This window comes from Somniosus microcephalus, chromosome 3 (genome assembly GCF_052327205.1).
Source record: "Somniosus microcephalus isolate GS21.2 chromosome 3, FLI_Smic_1.0, whole genome shotgun sequence".
Taxonomy (NCBI): domain Eukaryota; kingdom Metazoa; phylum Chordata; class Chondrichthyes; order Squaliformes; family Somniosidae; genus Somniosus; species Somniosus microcephalus.
Window position 1 is genome coordinate 267,795,553 of NC_140989.1, and position 18,222 is coordinate 267,813,774.

At 50.6% G+C, this 18,222-nt stretch overlaps 2 protein-coding genes across 2 annotated transcripts in view; both read left to right on the forward strand.

Annotated features, from left to right (window-relative positions):
• The window catches only part of LOC147121901 (fibronectin type III domain-containing protein 7-like), a 35,274-nt gene extending 32,813 nt beyond the window's left edge, over nt 1-2,461 (forward strand). Inside the window, exon 11 of the mRNA XM_085982441.1 lies at nt 1,434-2,461. Within this exon, the coding sequence (XP_085838567.1) occupies nt 1,434-1,834 (401 nt within the window). The 3' untranslated portion in view covers nt 1,835-2,461. The remainder of the gene's footprint in view (nt 1-1,433) is intronic.
• LOC147121903 (fibronectin type III domain-containing protein 7-like) lies at nt 1,879-17,947 on the forward strand. The gene is made up of 6 exons (XM_085978048.1): nt 1,879-1,960; nt 3,533-3,787; nt 10,745-11,005; nt 11,119-11,379; nt 17,015-17,275; nt 17,621-17,947. Exons 1-6 carry the CDS (start codon nt 1,879-1,881, stop codon nt 17,905-17,907), a joined length of 1,407 nt encoding a protein of 468 aa, XP_085834174.1. The 3' UTR covers nt 17,908-17,947.
• Nucleotides 17,948-18,222: the final 275 nt, after the last annotated feature.

The window sequence follows — 18,222 nt, forward strand, 5'->3', positions numbered from 1 at the left end:
TTCGGCCCATCGTGTCTGCGCCGCCCATCCATCCCTGTCCAGTCTAATCCCATTTTCCAGCATTTGGTCCATAGCCTTGTATGCAATGGCATTTCAAGTGCTCATCCAAATGCTTCTTGAATGTTGTGAGGGTTCCTGCCTCCACCACCCTTTCAGGCATTGAGTTCCACATTCCAACCACCCTCTGGGTGGAAAAAGTTCCTCCTCAAATCCCCTCTAAATCTCCTGCCCCTTACCCTGAATCTATGCCCCCTTGTTATTGACCCCCCCACTAAGGGGAAAAGTTCCTCTTTATCTACCCTATCTATGCCCCTCATTATTTTGTACACCTCAATCAGGTCCCCCCTCAGCCTTCTCTGCTCCAAGGAAAACAACTCCAGCCTGTCCAGCCTCTCTTCATAGCTGAGGCGCCCCATCCCAGGTAACATCCTGGTGAATCTTCTCTGCACCCTCTCCAAAGCAATCACATCCTTCCTGTAGTGAGGCGACCAGAACTGCACACAGTACTCCAGCTGTGGCCTCACCAGCATTTTGTACAGCTCCATCATAACCTCCCTGCTCTTGCCTTCATTAGCCGAGGCATAGAATATAAGTATCCCATATGCCTTTTTAACCACCTTATCTACCTGCTCCGCTGCCTTCAGGGATCTATGTACATGTACACCAAGGTCCCTCTGACCCTCTGTACTTCCTAGGGTCCTACCACTCATTGTGTATTCCCTTGCCTTATTTGTCCGTCCAAAATGCATCACCTCGCACTTTTCAGGGTTAAATTCCATTTGCCACTTTTCCGCCCATCTGACCAACCCGTTTATATCGTCCTGTAGCCGGAGGCTTTCCTCCTCGCAATTTACCACCCCACCAATTTTCGTGTCATCTGCGAACTTACTGATCATACCTTTTACATTTTCATCCAAATCATTTATGTAGATCACAAACAATAAGGGACCCAGCACCGATCCCTGAGGTACCCCACTGGACACAGGCTTCCAGTCACAAAAGCAACCTTCGACCATCACCCTCTGCCTCCTGCCACTCAGCCAGTTTAGGATCCAACGCGCCAAGGCACCCTGGATCCCATGGGCTCTTACCTTCTTGACCAGTCTCCTATGCGGGACTTTGTCACTTCAACCTTTATACACAATGATGGTTGCAGAGATTTTAAGTGTAATCTTCAATGAAATCAGTAGTACATTTCACATGAAAAAGCTATTTATTCTCAAAAGAGGAACTTCCTGCTTTTAAAAAAGCCAGGATTTTCCTTAGTAACTATTACATCAGTTGGAGTCAAATATATGTTATTAAAAGAAAATATAAAAGAAAGTTAAATAAAATTAAAAGGAAGCACAAATATAATTATAGCAACTTCTTGTTTTGAACATTTTGGATTATAGATATTTCCTGTCAGCCAGTTTGTGTTTCTATATTTGCAGCCCCATGTGCACCCCAGTATATTTCCACCAATCTAAGCTGTGACACCAAGATTACGTCAGTGACATGGGAGAAGGGTGATGGTGCGCTGTGGTACCTTACAACAGCAGAAGGTCAAGACGGACACGTAGCACTGTGTAACACAACAAAGACAAGCTATGATTTCATGGACCTGCACTGCAGTCAAACATATTTGATAACTGTAAAAGCGATGGATGGTTATTGTCAGAGTATAAACACTTCCATTTTTGAAACTGAAACAGGTAACATTTCTAAGGAAGATTGTGATGTGTGGGAAATGTTACACTGGCGCAGTAGCAAGTACTGTTTGGAGGCCCAGGAAGGTCACATTGGTAGTCTGGGAAGTCACAGCGTCACTCTTGTGCTATCACAGGACAATTAATACAGCCCAAATAAAGAAATGTCTCATTGCTTCTCCGATCCAACATGAGTGGAGGTTTTGCAATGTACCAGTCCCGGTCCGGAGCCTCACTAGTCAGAAGCATGGACTTTGAAATTGGCTGTGGAGGTCTGTATGCCCGGCTGGTTCGGCTGCAAATTTAGCAATGACATTGCTTTAAAAACTTTTCAGAGGCTGTGCTGCCATGTTGTTCTTGGGCTACCATCAATTGCTTCTTCTCACCTCTACACTCTGCCTCAACCAATGCAACTCCTCATGCTCACTAATTGCATCCTCTGGGATGTTTCTAGCCGTGTTGCTGCTAGCAGACTTTAGTCAGAGGGATGCAGGATGCTGTGTGGTGCTGCCTTGTTCTGGGCCTTTGGCAATGCTGATGGACTACTCTTTCTGGCCAGCACCTGCTGGCCACTCCCTCCTGCCATCCTCTGGCAATGAGACCTTGGAGGTGCAACAAGGCAGCGCTCCCCATTCGTTTGACAGCCACCAAGCAGGTGATATGGGGCAATGCCACTCTACCACTTGCCCACAGATTCCACTTCCTGCCTCCTTACTGGCCTTTCTGACCACCTGTTTTCCTTTCCCCCTTTTTGCAAAAAGCTGAAATCTTGTTAAAAGCATTTTGAGCATTTAAAAAGGCTCAATCATTTTTTTTACCCCCATATGCAACTACTTGCCTTTTAAGCTTTGCATCCCTTTCATTCTGAGCAGCAGGGTGCTGGCGCGACTCCTCCTGCAGTGCGGTGAAAGGACGGGTGGTGCAGGGAGCTTATGTAAATGATATTCGTGAACTGGGCTCACTTCATCCAATCAGTCTAGCTCCCCATTGTGATGTCATGCAGAGCAGCTGGCACAATCCAGTTCTAGAAGCTCTTCCACCAGGGCGGGAAAAACAACCCATTGTCTATTGTGAAAGAACGTGGGGCCTTTTCATATCAAAAAGCGGTGAATGAGATAGGCCTTGTAGATATATCGAAGATGTGAAATGGCATATAAAAGGTAAATGGATGCATTATTTTCAGTTAAATTACAACAGCAGGACAAAGGGACGTAGTTAGGAACGAATGAAAGGCAAGTTCAAGACTGCTGTCAAGAAGCACTTCTTCACCCAAAGAGTAATCAATATCTGCAATGATCCTCTAGGAAGGATCATGAAGACATTCAGGAAACCCTGGGATAATTGAGGAGACAGTTAAATACTCTGATGGAGGAACTGTAGGTTTCTATGGAAGAATGAGGTTGTTGGAACCAACACCCTCTCTTATATGTAATTATCTTTGTGATATGTCATAAATATTTTCAGCTTAAAATAACATGGTTACAAATGAACACCTAACCTGTGTCGCACACATCAATCAAAATAAAATGAAAGACATCTTCCGATCACTAAATGTTCACTAAGGTTGGGCAATTCAATTGATTTATAATACTCTACTGACAAACGGTACCGGGAACAGAATATACTTTCAGGTGCACTTCCTCCTTGAACTGGTGATTTTCCCAATCCACCCGTGGAGTAAGTAAGGGCCCGATCAAAAATTACAGTCCATGTTGAATTCGGTGTCTCTGAATGGGAATCTATTTACTGCACGGCTATTGGGAATCTCTTCAGTAAGAGTAGATTTTCTGAGTTTGGTATCACTAATTCATGACATCTTATTTCTCTTTCCTCCTCCCCTAAAGTACCATGCCCCCCTCCGAATGTACAAGCTGATTGTGACGCTCTCACTGCCTTTGTAACATGGGAGCCGAGCAATCGCACAGTGTCGTACACTGCAACAGCAGAGGGCAGTGATGGACACACAGCCGCCTGTACCACGTCTGAAACAAACTGTCTGATCCCAGATCTTCACTGCAGCCAAATATACAGCATCTCTGTACTCGCATTTGGTGAAAACTGCAGCAGCATCCAAGGCTCCAGTTATGAAATTCAGACAGGTAATATAGAAAGAAAGAACTTGCCTTTATATAACACATTTCATCTCCTCAGGACAACTCAAGGCACTTCACAATCAAGAGATTACTTTTGAAGTGTAGTCATTGTACTGGAGGCAAAGTGAGCAGCCAATTTACTCACAGCAAGCTCTCAAAACAGACACTGTTGAATGAGAAGTTAATCTGTTTAGACATTCTTGGTTAAGGGATGAGGTATAACTTCTTCAAAAAAGTGCTGCGGGACCTTTCAACCAGAGTACACATGACCCTGGATGAACGTCTCATTGGAAAGACAGCAGATGAACAACCAGCGCTGCCTCAGTACTGAAATGACCTATCAGCCATGTTTACATGGAAGCAGGGCACTAATGCCCTGAAATTGGTGGGAAATGACCTACCACCCCGTTGTTGCGGTTGCTGTCACCATGGCAATGTTACCCCAGGACTATATCTGGCCGTTTCAAGAGGCCCCGAGTCATGCGATGGCCCATTTAAAATGTTGATTAGGGACCTATGTACTTAGGACCTCGGCTTCCATTTCTGGACTGAGCTGGGTGAAGTGTGCGCCGTGCTCACTCCGACCAGCATCGGGTAATCGTCTGGCTAAAGAGGATCCCGAAGGTCGTCGTCATCGTACGTGTCTTCACACTGTTTCCCTTTGGGGAACTGTGTGAAGTGGTGGAAGGATTTCTGGCTGCGATTAACGCTCCTTCCGTGACCGTAACCATCTTTGTACCAGCCATTAGGGTGGTTAGTCCTATGGTGGGAGGGTTTTACGGGCTCCCACAACCCATACGAGGGGGGGGACCACCCACACCCACGGACGCAAGTATCCCGCTGGATGTCAACCCAGAATTCAGAGCCGGAGCTCCAACTCCACTTGCCGGGACTGTCTGGAGCAGGGTTCGAAACCCTACGCCTTCTGGCCCAGCGGCGGGGATGCTACCGCTACGCCAAAGGCCCACTCCTATCCCGAAGGTGAGTTCCTTTTTGTTTTTGTGGGGGCAGTAGGAACCAAACCCAGTGTGAGCCTCTGCCGCTATTGGCTCTCCCCCCAACCCCCTCTGGAAATCAGGGTCCCTCTACCTTCCTCCGGCCCGGACATTGCAGTGGCCTGGAGCCGGCGAGCTGCCCAGGCTCGCTCGCTGGAATCCCTGAGCCCAATGCAAATAAGGAGCCTTGCTCAAAATGGATTGGCGGGGTTTCCATTGGCCACTGGCCCGGATTCCTCACTGGGAACAACTCTATAATGCTATATTTGGGACATACAAAAAGCTTGGAGTGAAAGGGGCATTCAAGGGCTGTTTTATATGGGTTCTCTATTCGTGAAATAGCCAGAGGTAATGAGCATTAGAAGGACTTACAAAATAATGCCTTTTATTAGCATAAAGAGAGGGATCTGTCTATTACACCCACCCACTGGACTGGTCCAATTGGCCATCATTCAGAAGTGCCTACATTACCAAGGGTTTGAGCCAAAACTAAACCAGGACACAGAACCTCTGTCCTGCCAACCTTAAATGAACAGCACATGTGCCAGCCTGCTGCCCTGGAGCTGCCATCCTTCTGTGGATGCTCCTGTAGAGAGTGGCAGCAGTGCAGCCCCCATGGTTCACTCATTTCATCCCCACTCAGCCTGCACCACGGCAACCTTCGCTGGTCACTGGATACCAGCAATAAACTAAGCATTTTGGGATCAGCAACCTTCTGTGCCCATCTGAGATCATTGATACAAAGGGCTCGATTTTCATTGAGCCGTGGAGTCAGGCTTGGAGGCGTGCAGGGGGTTAAAATTGCAAAAACTGGCAGGTGGGACCCCCCCGCCTGGTTCCCGACACCCCCCCCGCCTGGTTCCCGACTCTGAGCAATTTTAACTCAGGCGTGTCTGATGGTCCTGACTCCGTCCCGCATCCAACAGGCGGGACTGGTCTTTAAGGCCCTTAATTACCACTAAATGGCCTCTATAATCCTATTTTAACATCCCTTGCAACTTTAACCCTTTTCCCACGTAAAACACGCCTGGTGGGAATCACGAATGTGAAACCTGGTGGGAGCACTATTGGATTGCTGACTATCAACTGCAGGTCAACCATTAAAGAGGAGATTTGATCAGCCATCATTTGCAGGTGGCAGGACTTAGTGGTCTCAGGTGTGGGGCAACTTTTACAAGGTTTAACCACACCTGGGGAAGGTTGGAGCCTCACACCCATCTCCAGTGTGGCCTCCTGGGAAACCCCTCTCGCCACCTTCACTCAGCGCTTCCTCAACGCAGGCATATACCAGAAGCATGGGAGCCATTTATTTCCTTCCCATCTGGGCATTAGAGGAGCTTGAGCACCAGCCGTGGCAGCAGCAGAACCAGGAACAGCACCAGCAACAGCAGCAGGAGCGCCAGGCTGCTGCTCACCCACATGAGGCTGCGCAGGCCAGAAGGGGCCAGTGCCTGGAAGCCCGTCGACGCAGGAGGTACCCCCCAAACAGGGTCTACAGACACAGGGTCACCTATCTCAACATGTCTGAGCAGCAGTGCCAAAGGCGGCTCCGACTTTCGTGAGAGGTAGTGACTGACATCTGCGCAATGCTACAGCAACACCTGCTGCCCAGAGGACCAGGTGGACAAGCATTACCAGTGGCCGTCAAAGTCACCACCGCACTCAACTTTTTTGCCTCAGGCTCATTCCAGGGATCAGTAGCAAACATCAGCAGCATCTCCCAGGCGGCCGCACACACTTGCATTACGCAGGTAACCGATGCCCTCTTTGCCCTCGCGCACAATCACATCCATTTCACCAAGGATCGAGCAAGTGTCACGGCGCGAGCGGTTGGATTAGCTCATCTGGCAGGCTTTCCAAGGGTGCAGGGCATCGTTGACTGCACACATGTGGCCCTTAGGGCACCCCATTGCAATCCAGGTATTTTTGTCAACCGCAAGGGCTTCCACTCCCTCAACGTTCAGCTGGTGTGTGACCACAAGAAGGAGATTTTGCATGTTTGCGCCATGTACCCTGGCAGTTGCCATGACTCCTTCATACTGCGCCAGTCTAGTGTGCCTCCACTATTCAGTCCGCCAGACCAACTTAATGGATGGCTACTTGGAGACAAGGGCTATCCCCTGAGGACGTGGCTGATGACGCCGTTGAAGAGGGCAGCTAACGAAGCTGAGGAGAGCTACAACTCCAGCCACATTTCCACCAGCTCCATTATGGAACAAACCATTGGTTTGCTGAAGATGCGCTTCAGATGCCTGGATAGATCAGGTGGAGCCCTGCAGTACTCAGCAGCCAGGGTCTCCAGAATCATTGTGGTTTGCTGTGCACTTCACAACATAGCACAGCGTCGTGGCTTGCAGATTCCTGAGGGCCAAGTGGCTCCTCACATATCGTCCTCAGATGAGGAGGAGGAGGAGGGTGAAAACAAACATCCTGCAGAGGCCCATCAATTAGCGGCAGCAGTACGCGAGAACATTGCTGCCCGGGATGCAAGGAACGCAGTCATCTTGGCCAGATTTGCTTAGCCTAGTCAAACACTTTTGCCTCACAGCTCCTTACCTGAGCATCGACAATGGCGAAGACCCTGCGGATTCCTAGCTATTTGACCAGCATACTGACAATTGCAAGTAATCCTAAGCCCTCAATGTGAAAGTCCCATTCACGAAATGACACACACCACAACTACAGCAGTAGCCATCAGATTTTTTATTAACATTGGCCCAGAAATTCGGGTCGGGGGCTTCCCGCGGGTGCAAGCCCCTGACCTGCACTTACCTTGCGCGCCGGCAGTTGAGCTCTGGGCTTCCGTGGAATTCCGCTCCGGGGCCTGCTCCAACTCCCAGCGCGCTGTGCTTGCGTGTCCCAGGGGCGTAGTTAGTGCGATGCGTCCCCTGGGATCACGTGAGCCATGGGCAGCCAATCAGAGGAGGGAAAAGCCCATTCATAAGATTGACAGGAAGACCTGTCTAAACTTATGAATATACGGGCCCCAAAATAACAGTAAACCTTCAAATAATTCTTTTTTAAAATAAACTATAAATTACATTAAATAACTATTTTAAACAATAATTTAAATTTTTGAAAAAAATAATTTTATAAAAAAACGGGGCTAAAAATAAACTTACCTCGCTTTAAAGTATTTAAAAATAATAAACCTGTGGAAAAAATGTTTTAATTTTAATTAATTGACCACTTACCTTTTAAAATGCAGGCCTTACGCCTGGTTTTTACATTTCTAAAATCTAAAAACTTACCCTCACGGAAAAACCTGTAAAAATAACGTAAGTTCAAAGCGCACGCGCAGACTCCCGCGCGCACGTGTTCGACCTCTGAACCCCTTCGTTCAGAGGAACGGAAGTGCCGGTTTCCCGCGCATGCGCAGTGCATGCAAGAAACTGGCACTTCCATCGGGTCCACGCGTGAGTATCCCCGTGCGTACTCATGCGTTGGGACCCGAATTTCTGGGCCATTGTTAATCTGATGGCTTTTTCTAACAATACATCAAATTTCACCCAAGTGACTACCCTTGTGACTACTTGTGCTTTATCTTCCTCTTACGCGTGCTACTACGTAGTGGTTCCCTTGTGGCTTCAGCAGATGTGGAGGCCCCTTGCTCACTTTCCTGCTGCTCCTGTCTTGACACCTTTGGCGGGCGTCCTCTGGGGTTGCGAGCCTGTGAGGGCTCGTCAACAGTCTGCTGCTCCTGCGGCTGTGCAGGGGTTGAGACGTCTATCTCACTTGGGTGTGGACTCCGGTGGGGCTCTGACCGAGGGCTCTGCAGTGGCATGGAAGTGTGAGCGCTTGGAGAGGAACCCCACTTCCTTGAGGTCTGCCACCAACCTCCCTCTCATGGGTCAGGTCCACCTCCGCGCTTGCAAGTGGCTGGAGAGCACCTTGCTGCACATCAGGGGGGCAATGGGGACCCGTATCTGCAATGGCAGTCCTACTCAGAAGGACTTCCATGAAGGTCTGGTTTCTCTGTTCAATAGATGACCATCGCTCCTCAAGAGATGTCATTCTATTCTGAACAATGACCATGTTTTCCATACCCTGGCGACTAAGCTCCTCCATGGAGGTTGCCATCCTTTCCGTGTTGATGCGTTCATGCGCCAATGACTCCACAAAGGCTCTGCTCATGTTCGCTATGGACTCCTCCATTCGCTCCACACTCGCAGCGACCCTAGAGACAAAACCTGCCAGAGACTCCTGTATCTGTGCCTGGAGTTCCATCACCTCTGATCTTATGGATGGACCCAGAGGCAGAGGGTCAACATGCTGCTGAGCCGAGCTGGCAGAGTCCTGCGCCCTCTGACTAGGACTCTCCACTGCTGTCCCTGTCTCCACAATCTGCTGATGCTCACTTGTGAGCTGTGATACACCAGGTGACAACACTACTCTATGTCCCGAAGGTCCCACCGAGGTGTGAGTGTCTGCGCTGGTGCTGGGTGCGCTGAATTCTGGTGATGCTGTGCCCTCAGAGGCTGCAGCTTTCTCTGAGGAGTCTGGCTCCTCAGCCTCTTCTTCCTGGCTAGGGGGGACGGTTACTTGTGATGGTCCTGTGGGGGAGTAAAGGAAAGAGCCAGAGATGTGATGCAAAGGCTACATGCACATAGCTTTTTGCAGATGCTCATAAGTGTATCTGTTACAGCTTCACAATCCCATTATCAGCAGCTCATGCAACGTCAGAGAGAGATGGGAAACTTTTCTGTCACCAGCTTGCTGTGTTGCACCCGTCTGTCCATCCCCCATGCGCAAATCACCCTCAATGCCGATGATTTCCAGGACGGCCTCTTCCCAGGGGGTCAAGTGGGCTACTGATGGTGGGCCTCCTCCTGTCCTGGCTCTTTCCCTTTTATTGTGAGCTCTCTTTTCCTGCAATGAGGGAGACAAGTGGAGGTTGAGTGAGAATGAAGGAGTGAGTGTAGAGATTGCGTAGCATAGATACTTCGAAGGAGACAAAGATGGAGTGAGGTTGCAAGACCAAGGACCCTTCCTGTGTGTTGTCAGTTGTGTTCAAAGCATCAGAGTGATAGTGAGTGTGAGGGCTGCATGGTGGAATAGTTATGTGAATATGAGCATAGAGAGAGAGGGAATGGGTAAGGGTGCATTGATGTCAGTGTCAAGTGGGATGTGGAGGAAGAGATTGGTAAAGCTGAGTGCTGGCGAGGAAAGGCAATGGGGATCAGATTGAGGGTGATGGGAAATTCATACTCACTTTTCCAGTGCGCTGAAGGTCATGAAATCTTTTCCTGCACTGTATCCAGGTTCTGCAGGTGACTCCCAAGGAGTTGACCTCCTCAGCCACCTGCATCCTCAAGGCCTTGGTCTGAGTGGGAGGCCTCTTCCTCCATGTTGGCCCTAGCCCCATCCACCAATGCCTGCAGTGCCACCTAGTCAAAGCGAGGAGCTGCTCTTGCCCTCCCGCTTGTCATCTTTCCTGCAGGTCCCTCTGACACCAAATGGAGGAAGCTTGGAAGCCTGCAGAAGAAGCAAGGCTTGCTGTGGACCTTAAATGCAGCAGCAATCATGACATCATCGGAGGGGACTTTCAGTCATGAAAAACCCCTTTGCAAAGGCTTCCCACACGTTGGAAATCAATTAGCCAATTGAGTTAAAATTGCATCAATTTCCCACATCCATTTAGATTCGTGTGGGAAACACAAAATTCGGATAACACGACAACAGCCCGCACCTGAGTTAAAATCGAGCCCAAGGATTCAACATTCAGAGAAAACATTTGTAGACCTAGCAGTCAAGCTGGGTACAGACCATAGTGACCCAGAGTCCTGAGCTGCAATTTGTTGGCCCTAATACATAACATCTGGATTGAGTAGTCACATTGTAGAATATAAAGGTGACTGCGTTACTGAGGTTATTTAAGTTCTGTGAGATGTTGGCAAAGACCATTTGACCAAAACGTTTTCTCACATAAACACATTGGATATTAACGTTTATATTTCCTTTTCTACAGCACCGTGCGCCCCAGATGAAATCATTGTGAACGTGGACTGTAACTCTAATCGAGTAGTAGTGTCATGGGGACGGACTGCTGGAGCGATGTCATACGGTGTAACTGCAGAAGGCAGTGATGGACATACACACTCGCACAACACAACAGAGAATCGCTATGAAATGCTGGAGTTACACTGTGGACAGTCTTATAACATAACTGTAACAACAGTGAGTTATAGCCGGAATGGAATTTCAAGTACTTCTGTCCAAATCCAAACTGGTAAGGCTATTAATCCTTAAATAAGACGCACTATGGAAATGGTTTTACATTTATTTGTTATCACATTTACAGGACAGTGAGAGGATTGATAGTCATTTGTATTTTCTATCTAGCACCGTGCATTCCTGAGAATCTAACAGCTGAGCTGAACTGTGATTCGAATGCGGTATCCTTCTCGTGGGATGACACCGATGGGGCAAAGTTATACACTGTGACTGTTCGAGATAGTCAAAGAGTCACAGCTTTATTCAATACAAGTGAGACAAAGGCTCAAATCGCACACCTGCAGTGTGGTGAATATTATACAATCTCGGTTCTGGCAACAGACAACATCTGCAAAAGTCCCCAGAGTGCAGTGGTGAATGTACATGCAGGTATCGCTCATTTCCATAAAGTCTTTTGTGACATCTTAACAAATGAAGTCTTGCGTTCCACAGGCAGTGTTTAAATGTTATGTGGTTTTTTTTCCATGTTTTTTATTGATGCTCTTGGATATATTTAAATGTTGTGGCGACACGCCACCACTGGACATAATCCGCTCACGGCGGCACGGACAGTTTAAGCAGACGCCCCCAGCCGGGGGCCCTTTCCTCCAGCAACTTGTTTCCCGCAGGGACAGGCTGCCAGGAGCACTTCCTGTCTGGGGAGTATTTAAGTGGATGTGCGGGCTTTTCCAGTTCCTCTTTGCCATGAGGTTGAATAAAGCAGTTGTGTTTTACTAGCTCTGGTCTCGACTCCCACGTTTGCCGCGGTATCTCAACACTGGTGACCCCGACGCTCAGGACGAATCCTAAGCTAGCATGGCGGATACAAACGCAGTCACGGTTAAACTACCGAACTTTTGGGAGAACCTGGCCGAAGCCTGGTTTGTTCAAGCTGAGTCCAGATTCCAGCTGAAACACATTACAGTCGACGCCACAAAGTATGACTACCTCATCTCCTCTCTCACCTACGCCACAGTCCCCAAGGTTTGGGCAGCGCTGCAGGATCCACCAGTGGAAGGCAAGTACGAACATCTGAAGGCTGCGCTCCTTAAAAAATTTCAAACGTCCTCTTACCAGCGCAACTGCCAACTCCTTGACCTCCCCGGCCTTGGTGACGCTTCACCCTCAGATCTGCTTTCCCACATGCTGTCCCTCTCGGACGACAAAAACACCGGCGCCCTCTTTCACACGCTTTTCATTCGGCAGCTCCCCGCCAGCATCCGCCCGCTCATTGTGGAGTCTGGCTCCACGGACCTGAATGACATAGCCGAAAAGGCCGACCGGCTACTCTCTACGCAGTCCGCTCGCGACGTCGCGCCCGACCTCACGGCAACGACCATGCGGTCTTCCCGGCCCACTAGGCCCGACCGCCCTACCATTCCGGGTCACTGCTACTACCACACCCGTTTTGGCACTAGGGCCCAACGCTGCACGCCACCGTGCACTTTCAAACCCCCCCCCCCAGCACCGGCCCCCGCGATGGCCGCGGGGCAAAAGGGGCCTCTACTGTACGTCACTGACGACAGAACCAACCGCCGATTTCTGTGCGACACAGGGGCCCAGCACAGCATCACCCCCGCCTCCGCCCTCGAAATCCAACGCGGCACACGGGGTATCACGCTGGCCGCAGCCAATGGCTCTGACATCCGCACATCTGGCACCCGCATGGTCACGCTCGACCTCGCAGGCCGCCGCGACTGCTGGGAGTTCCTCACAGCCAAAGTCCTCTGCCCACTCATCGGCACCGACTTCCTACGCGCCCACGGCCTCCTTGTCGACATTCCGAGGCACCGCCTCGTCGACATCAACACTATGGCCCCCATCCCCGGCGCATTCACCCCGGCCCGTTCGGCCGGCCTGACGACCTACTGCCTCGCCAGAGCCACGGACGACTACTCGGCACTCCTAGCCAAGTTTCCCGCCCTCAGTAACCCGACCTTTTCGGCCAAAGCCGCCAAACACGGTGTGGAGCACTATATCCCCACCACCGGCCCCCCAGTTTCTGCCCACGCCCGCAGGCTCAACCCGGCCAAGCTGGAAATCGCGCGGGCCGAGTTCACCACCATGGAACAACTCGGCATCATCCGCCGCTCCAGCAGCCCTTGGGCCTCGCCCCTCCACATCGCCCCCAAGCCCGGTGGAGGCTGGCGCCCTTGCGGGGACTACCGCCGCCTCAACGACGCCACCACCCCCGACCGATAGCCGGTGCCACACATCCAGGACTTCTCGGCCCGACTGGCCGGACGAACCGTCTTTTCCAAGGTCGACCTGGTGCGCGGTTACCACCAAGTCCCCGTACACCCTGCGGACATCCCCAAAACGGCCGTCATCACCCCATTCGGCCTGTTCGAGTTCCTGAGGATGCCCTTCGGCCTCAAGAATGCAGCCCAGCCTTTCCAGCGCCTTATGGACTCAGTCCTCTGGGACCTGAACTTCCTATTCGTCTATCTAGACGACATTCTCGTGGCCAGCTCCTCCAAACAGGAACACCTCGAACACCTTCGCATCCTGTTCGGGCGCCTAGCCCAACACGGGCTCATCCTCAGCCCGGCGAAGTGCCAATTCGGCCTAACCGAGATCGATTTTCTCGGTCACCACATCACCCCTGCTGGGGCCGTCCCCCTGCCCAACAAGGTGCAGGCTGTCCAGCAATTCCCCCGCCCCAAAACCATCAAGGGCCTCCAGGAGTTCCTCGGGATGGTGAACTTCTACAACAGGTTCATCCCCAGAGCTGCAGCCCTCATGAAGCCCCTATACGACTCCCTCCGAGGTAAATCCGGCAAGATGGCCGTAGCCTGGACCACTGACACATCAGCCGCCTTCGACGCCACCAAAAACGCGCTCGCCGACGCCACCCTGCTCGCGCACCCGAGGGCCGATGCCCGGGTCGCGCTCACTACCGACGCCTCCGACCACGCGGTCGGAGCCGTGTTCGAGCAGTGGGTCAATGGCGCATGGCAGCCACTTGCCTTCTACAGCCGCCAACTGCGCCCCCCGGAGGTCAAATACTCCACTTTCGACCACGAGCTTCTCGCGCTCCACCTGTCGGTCCGCCATTTCAGGTTCCTCCTGGAAGGCCGCCCCTTCACCGCGTACGTGGACCACAAGCCGCTCACATACGCGATGGCCAAGCACACCGAACCCTGGTCCGCTAGGCAGCAACGCCAGCTCGCGGCCGTGTCCGAGTTTACTACGGACATCCAGCACGTCTCCGGTAGAGACAACGTTGTCGCTGACTGCCTTTCCCGTCCCGCCATCTGCGCGAATCACCTCGCGGTCGACTACGCGCAACTAGCAGCGGCCCAGCTCACGGACCCAGACCTCCTCTCGGCGGCTACCAGCCTGCCAGGGCTACGCCTAGCCAAGGTCGCGCACGGGCCCGAAGCCATGGCAGTCACTTGCGACGTCTCGCTCGGCCAACCCAGGCCGGTCGTCCCTGCAACCTGGCGCCGCCGCATCTTCGACGCGCTACACGCGCTCTCCCATCCGGGTGCCCGCGCATCCGTCAAACTCCTCTCCCAGCGTTTCATCTGGCGCGGCCTCAGCAAAGATGTTCGGACTTGGGCCACCTCCTGCCTCGCCTGCCAACGGGCTAAGGTACAGCTACACACAAAAGCACCCCTGGGAGACTTCGAGGTACCCAGCTGCCGCTTCGACCACGTACACATCGACATCGTCGGTCCTCTGCCGCCATCGCAAGGCCAAACTTATCTCCTCACGATGGTCGACCGCTACACACGCTGGCCTGAGGCAGTGCCGCTGACCTCCACCACTACAGCCGACATCGCCAGGGCGTTCGTTAACACCTGGGTCGCAAGGTTCGGCGTACCAACCGACATAACCTCCGACAGAGGCGCCCAGTTCACCTCCGAACTCTGGACGGCCACAGCACGCAACCTCGGGGTGACGCTCCACCGAACCACGGCGTACCACCCGCAGGCCAATGGGCTGTATGAACGCTTCCACGGGTCACTCAAGGCCTCACTCCGCGCCGGCCTGCAGGACAGTACCTGGACTGACCGCCTACCGTGGGTGCTACTAGGCCTACGCACCGCGGTCAAGGAAGACCTCCAGTCCTCGGCAGCGGAGTTAGTCTATGGACAACTGCTGCGCGTCCCAGGCGAATTCCTTCCGGAGGCTACCACGCCTTGGTCGGCCGAACAGCAGCGGCTCAACTCTTTCTCTTCCGCTCAGCAGTTCGCCCCACTTCCGGTCAACCGACACGGCGAACTCGCACCTCACGTCCCGCCAAATTTACAGCAGGTGCGGTTCGTCTTCGTGCGACACGACGCGCACCGCGGGCCCCTGCGACCCCCGTATGACGGACCGTACGAGGTACTACAAACCGGGGACAAGGTCTTCAAGCTGCGACTCGGCGACAGGGTCGACACAGTCTCCATCGACCGGCTCAAACCAGCACACACAGAACCAGGGGAACAGGTTCCCGTGGCCCGGCCTCCAACTAGAGGCTGCCCCGCCAGCAAGCCAGCACAGCCGGCAGCGAACCGCCCGGCCCCACCAACTAGACCGGCGACCACTCAGAGCCGCTGCGGCAGAACCATCAGACCACCGTCACGACTCGTCCACTCCTCCTAAGCGGATTCTGGGGGGAGCTCTGTGGCGACACGCCACCACTGGACATAATCCGCTCACGGCGGCATGGACATTTTAAGCAGACGCCCCCAGCTGTGGGCCCTTTCCTCCAGCAACTTGTTTCCTGCAGGGACAGGCTGCCGGGAGCACTTCCTGTCTGGGGAGTATTTAAGTGGATGCGCGGGCTTTTCCAGTTCCTCTTTGCCATGAGGTTGAATAAAGCAGTTGTGTTTTACTAGCTCTGGTCTCAACTCCCACGTTTGCCGCGGTATCTCAACAATGTGTGTGTTTTTTAACATTAATTATGTTCTTGTTAAATGGATCTCTGTGGACGGTGCAGAATAAATTGTATAACTTATGTTAGAGAGTCCACAGCTGAAATTACTCTTTATGTTGCTGACATCTTTGGTCTGGCAATGCTATAGGAATACATTGTTTATAGGTTCAAAGGCAGTATTTAAACGTGGGGCGAGGGGAATCACCTCGAATTTGGTTGCTAGCCATCAAGTTGTAAAAGTGAGGATATTTCAGCAGAAATTAGTTCCACCGGAGCCCCCCTTGTTTAAGCTCTCCACGATCTTATCATTGGGTGTGGGGCGGGCATCTAAAGCTGAAGCCTGAAGCAGGTGGGAGCTTTATTATCATATACACAGGAATGAGGAAAGGCTCGGCACTATTTTCAGGCCTATGTGCGACAAATCTGCAACGCATGCAGTGAAAGCTGGCAGGCACAAGGCCCAGCTGGACTTGCAGGTGAGAGGGCATTTAAAAGGCCCATACACTGTAAAGGTAAGTGGACTTGGTGTTTTAAAGGACTTTCTTGCATTTTCTTTTTTTTAATTTTGTTTCCAGCTCACATTTAGGCTTTCATGAGCCTTTGTGCCAGGTGCAGTTATTTATTTATTTTGCCTGGGATTCCCTTCATTAACAACAGAGGATTTGCCACCAGGAATGCGTCTAGCTGACATGTTTGGATGAAGAAGGGGACAAATGAAAGTTTGCCAGTCAGATCAGATCAGACTGTCCAAGAGCAGCTCTGCTCTTCCACCCACATCAGCACCCCAACATCTGCAGAGAGAGGTAGCCAAATCCACCTTGGCAAAAGCTTACTGTTCGGAATAAGCGTGCAAATGACGTGTTTGACGCACTTTGGAGAGCATTTTAGTTTGTTCTTGTGGTTGTGACTCCAGTTAGATAGTCACTTGTTCAGACAGTTACGACACAGAATTAATGCAGCTCTGCATTTACAGTGTTCATTTGTGCGAGTTAATGGAGACACTTTGTATGCTTTAATTTTCTATGCACTTTCCTGTGTTTTTAGAATAACAAGTTCCAATGCAATTATTGATTATTTAGTAAATTCATCCATCCGTTTATTTATTTGACCTTACACTGATGGTTAATTCCATTTCAAATTTCAATCTCTTTTCAGTCCCTTGCGACCCACAGAATGTAGATGTAAGACTGGATTGTAACTTAAATACAGCTTTGGTGTCGTGGGACTCTAGTAAAGGTGCACTGTTGTACACTGCCATGGCTGAAGGACCCGATCGGAACATCGCGTTGTGCAGCACATCAGAAACATCATGTAGAACGCCCATGTTACTCTGTGGCCAGTTATACTCTGTATATGTCATAGCATCTGACAGCACATGCAACCAATCTCAGAGTTCAGTAGTTGAAATTCAAACAGGTAACTCCTTATTTTACTGACTGATACGGCATATAGTCCAAAAAAAGTAATTGCCAGCATGTTTTATTAACCAGTACAGTACTGCAGTGTATAGACTTATAGTACTATGCAAAAAGGATCAGTAACATCGAGGACTCTCTGTTCATCCACACCATTCAATATCTTCCATTAAGTTTGTACTCTCAATCCTGCACGTAGTTCCTGTCCATGTTAACAAAGCAGCAGATAATTTACATCTTAAACTTTATTTTAACCTTTTTAAATGCAATTTGTATATGCATATTCTTGAATTGAAGTAAAAAGCTGATTGTGCCTTTATCCATCTTATTTCTCCGATATCTTCAGTCCCTTGCAGTCCCCAGAATGTAAGTGCTTCTTTGGACTGTGCAACACACACAGTGACAGTATTGTGGGAGCAGAGTGAGGGCGCAGTGTTCTACATCGCAATTGCAGAAGGAATGGAAGGAGACAGCTATTCCTGCAATGCATCGGAAGCAAGCTGTGAGATCATAGACCTACCATGTGGCCAAATATACAGTATAACTATATTAGCAATGGATGAGAATTGTACCAGTTTACCAAGTCCAGCTTTTGAAATTCAAACAGGTAAAACATTGGTTCTCTTTTTATGAAAATAAACACAACGAAGTCACTAAAAGACAGGAAAATTTACAATTGACATTGTGTTATAAAACTGTCGATTAATAAACACCATCTCACATTCTGTATATTGATAATTGCTACAGTTAATCTTTGTTACAAACCCAACTATCCATCAGTTAATCCTATCAGTTACTGATCAAAGTGGCTCTCACACGTGTTGTGTAGCTCCTATTAAAGCGTGAAACCATCAGGAAATCAGCAGCACATAACAGGGATTGATGCCTTTACCCAGTAAACATCTGGAAATCAGGACACGCTCGGAAGCAGTGCCTTGATCCACTCTT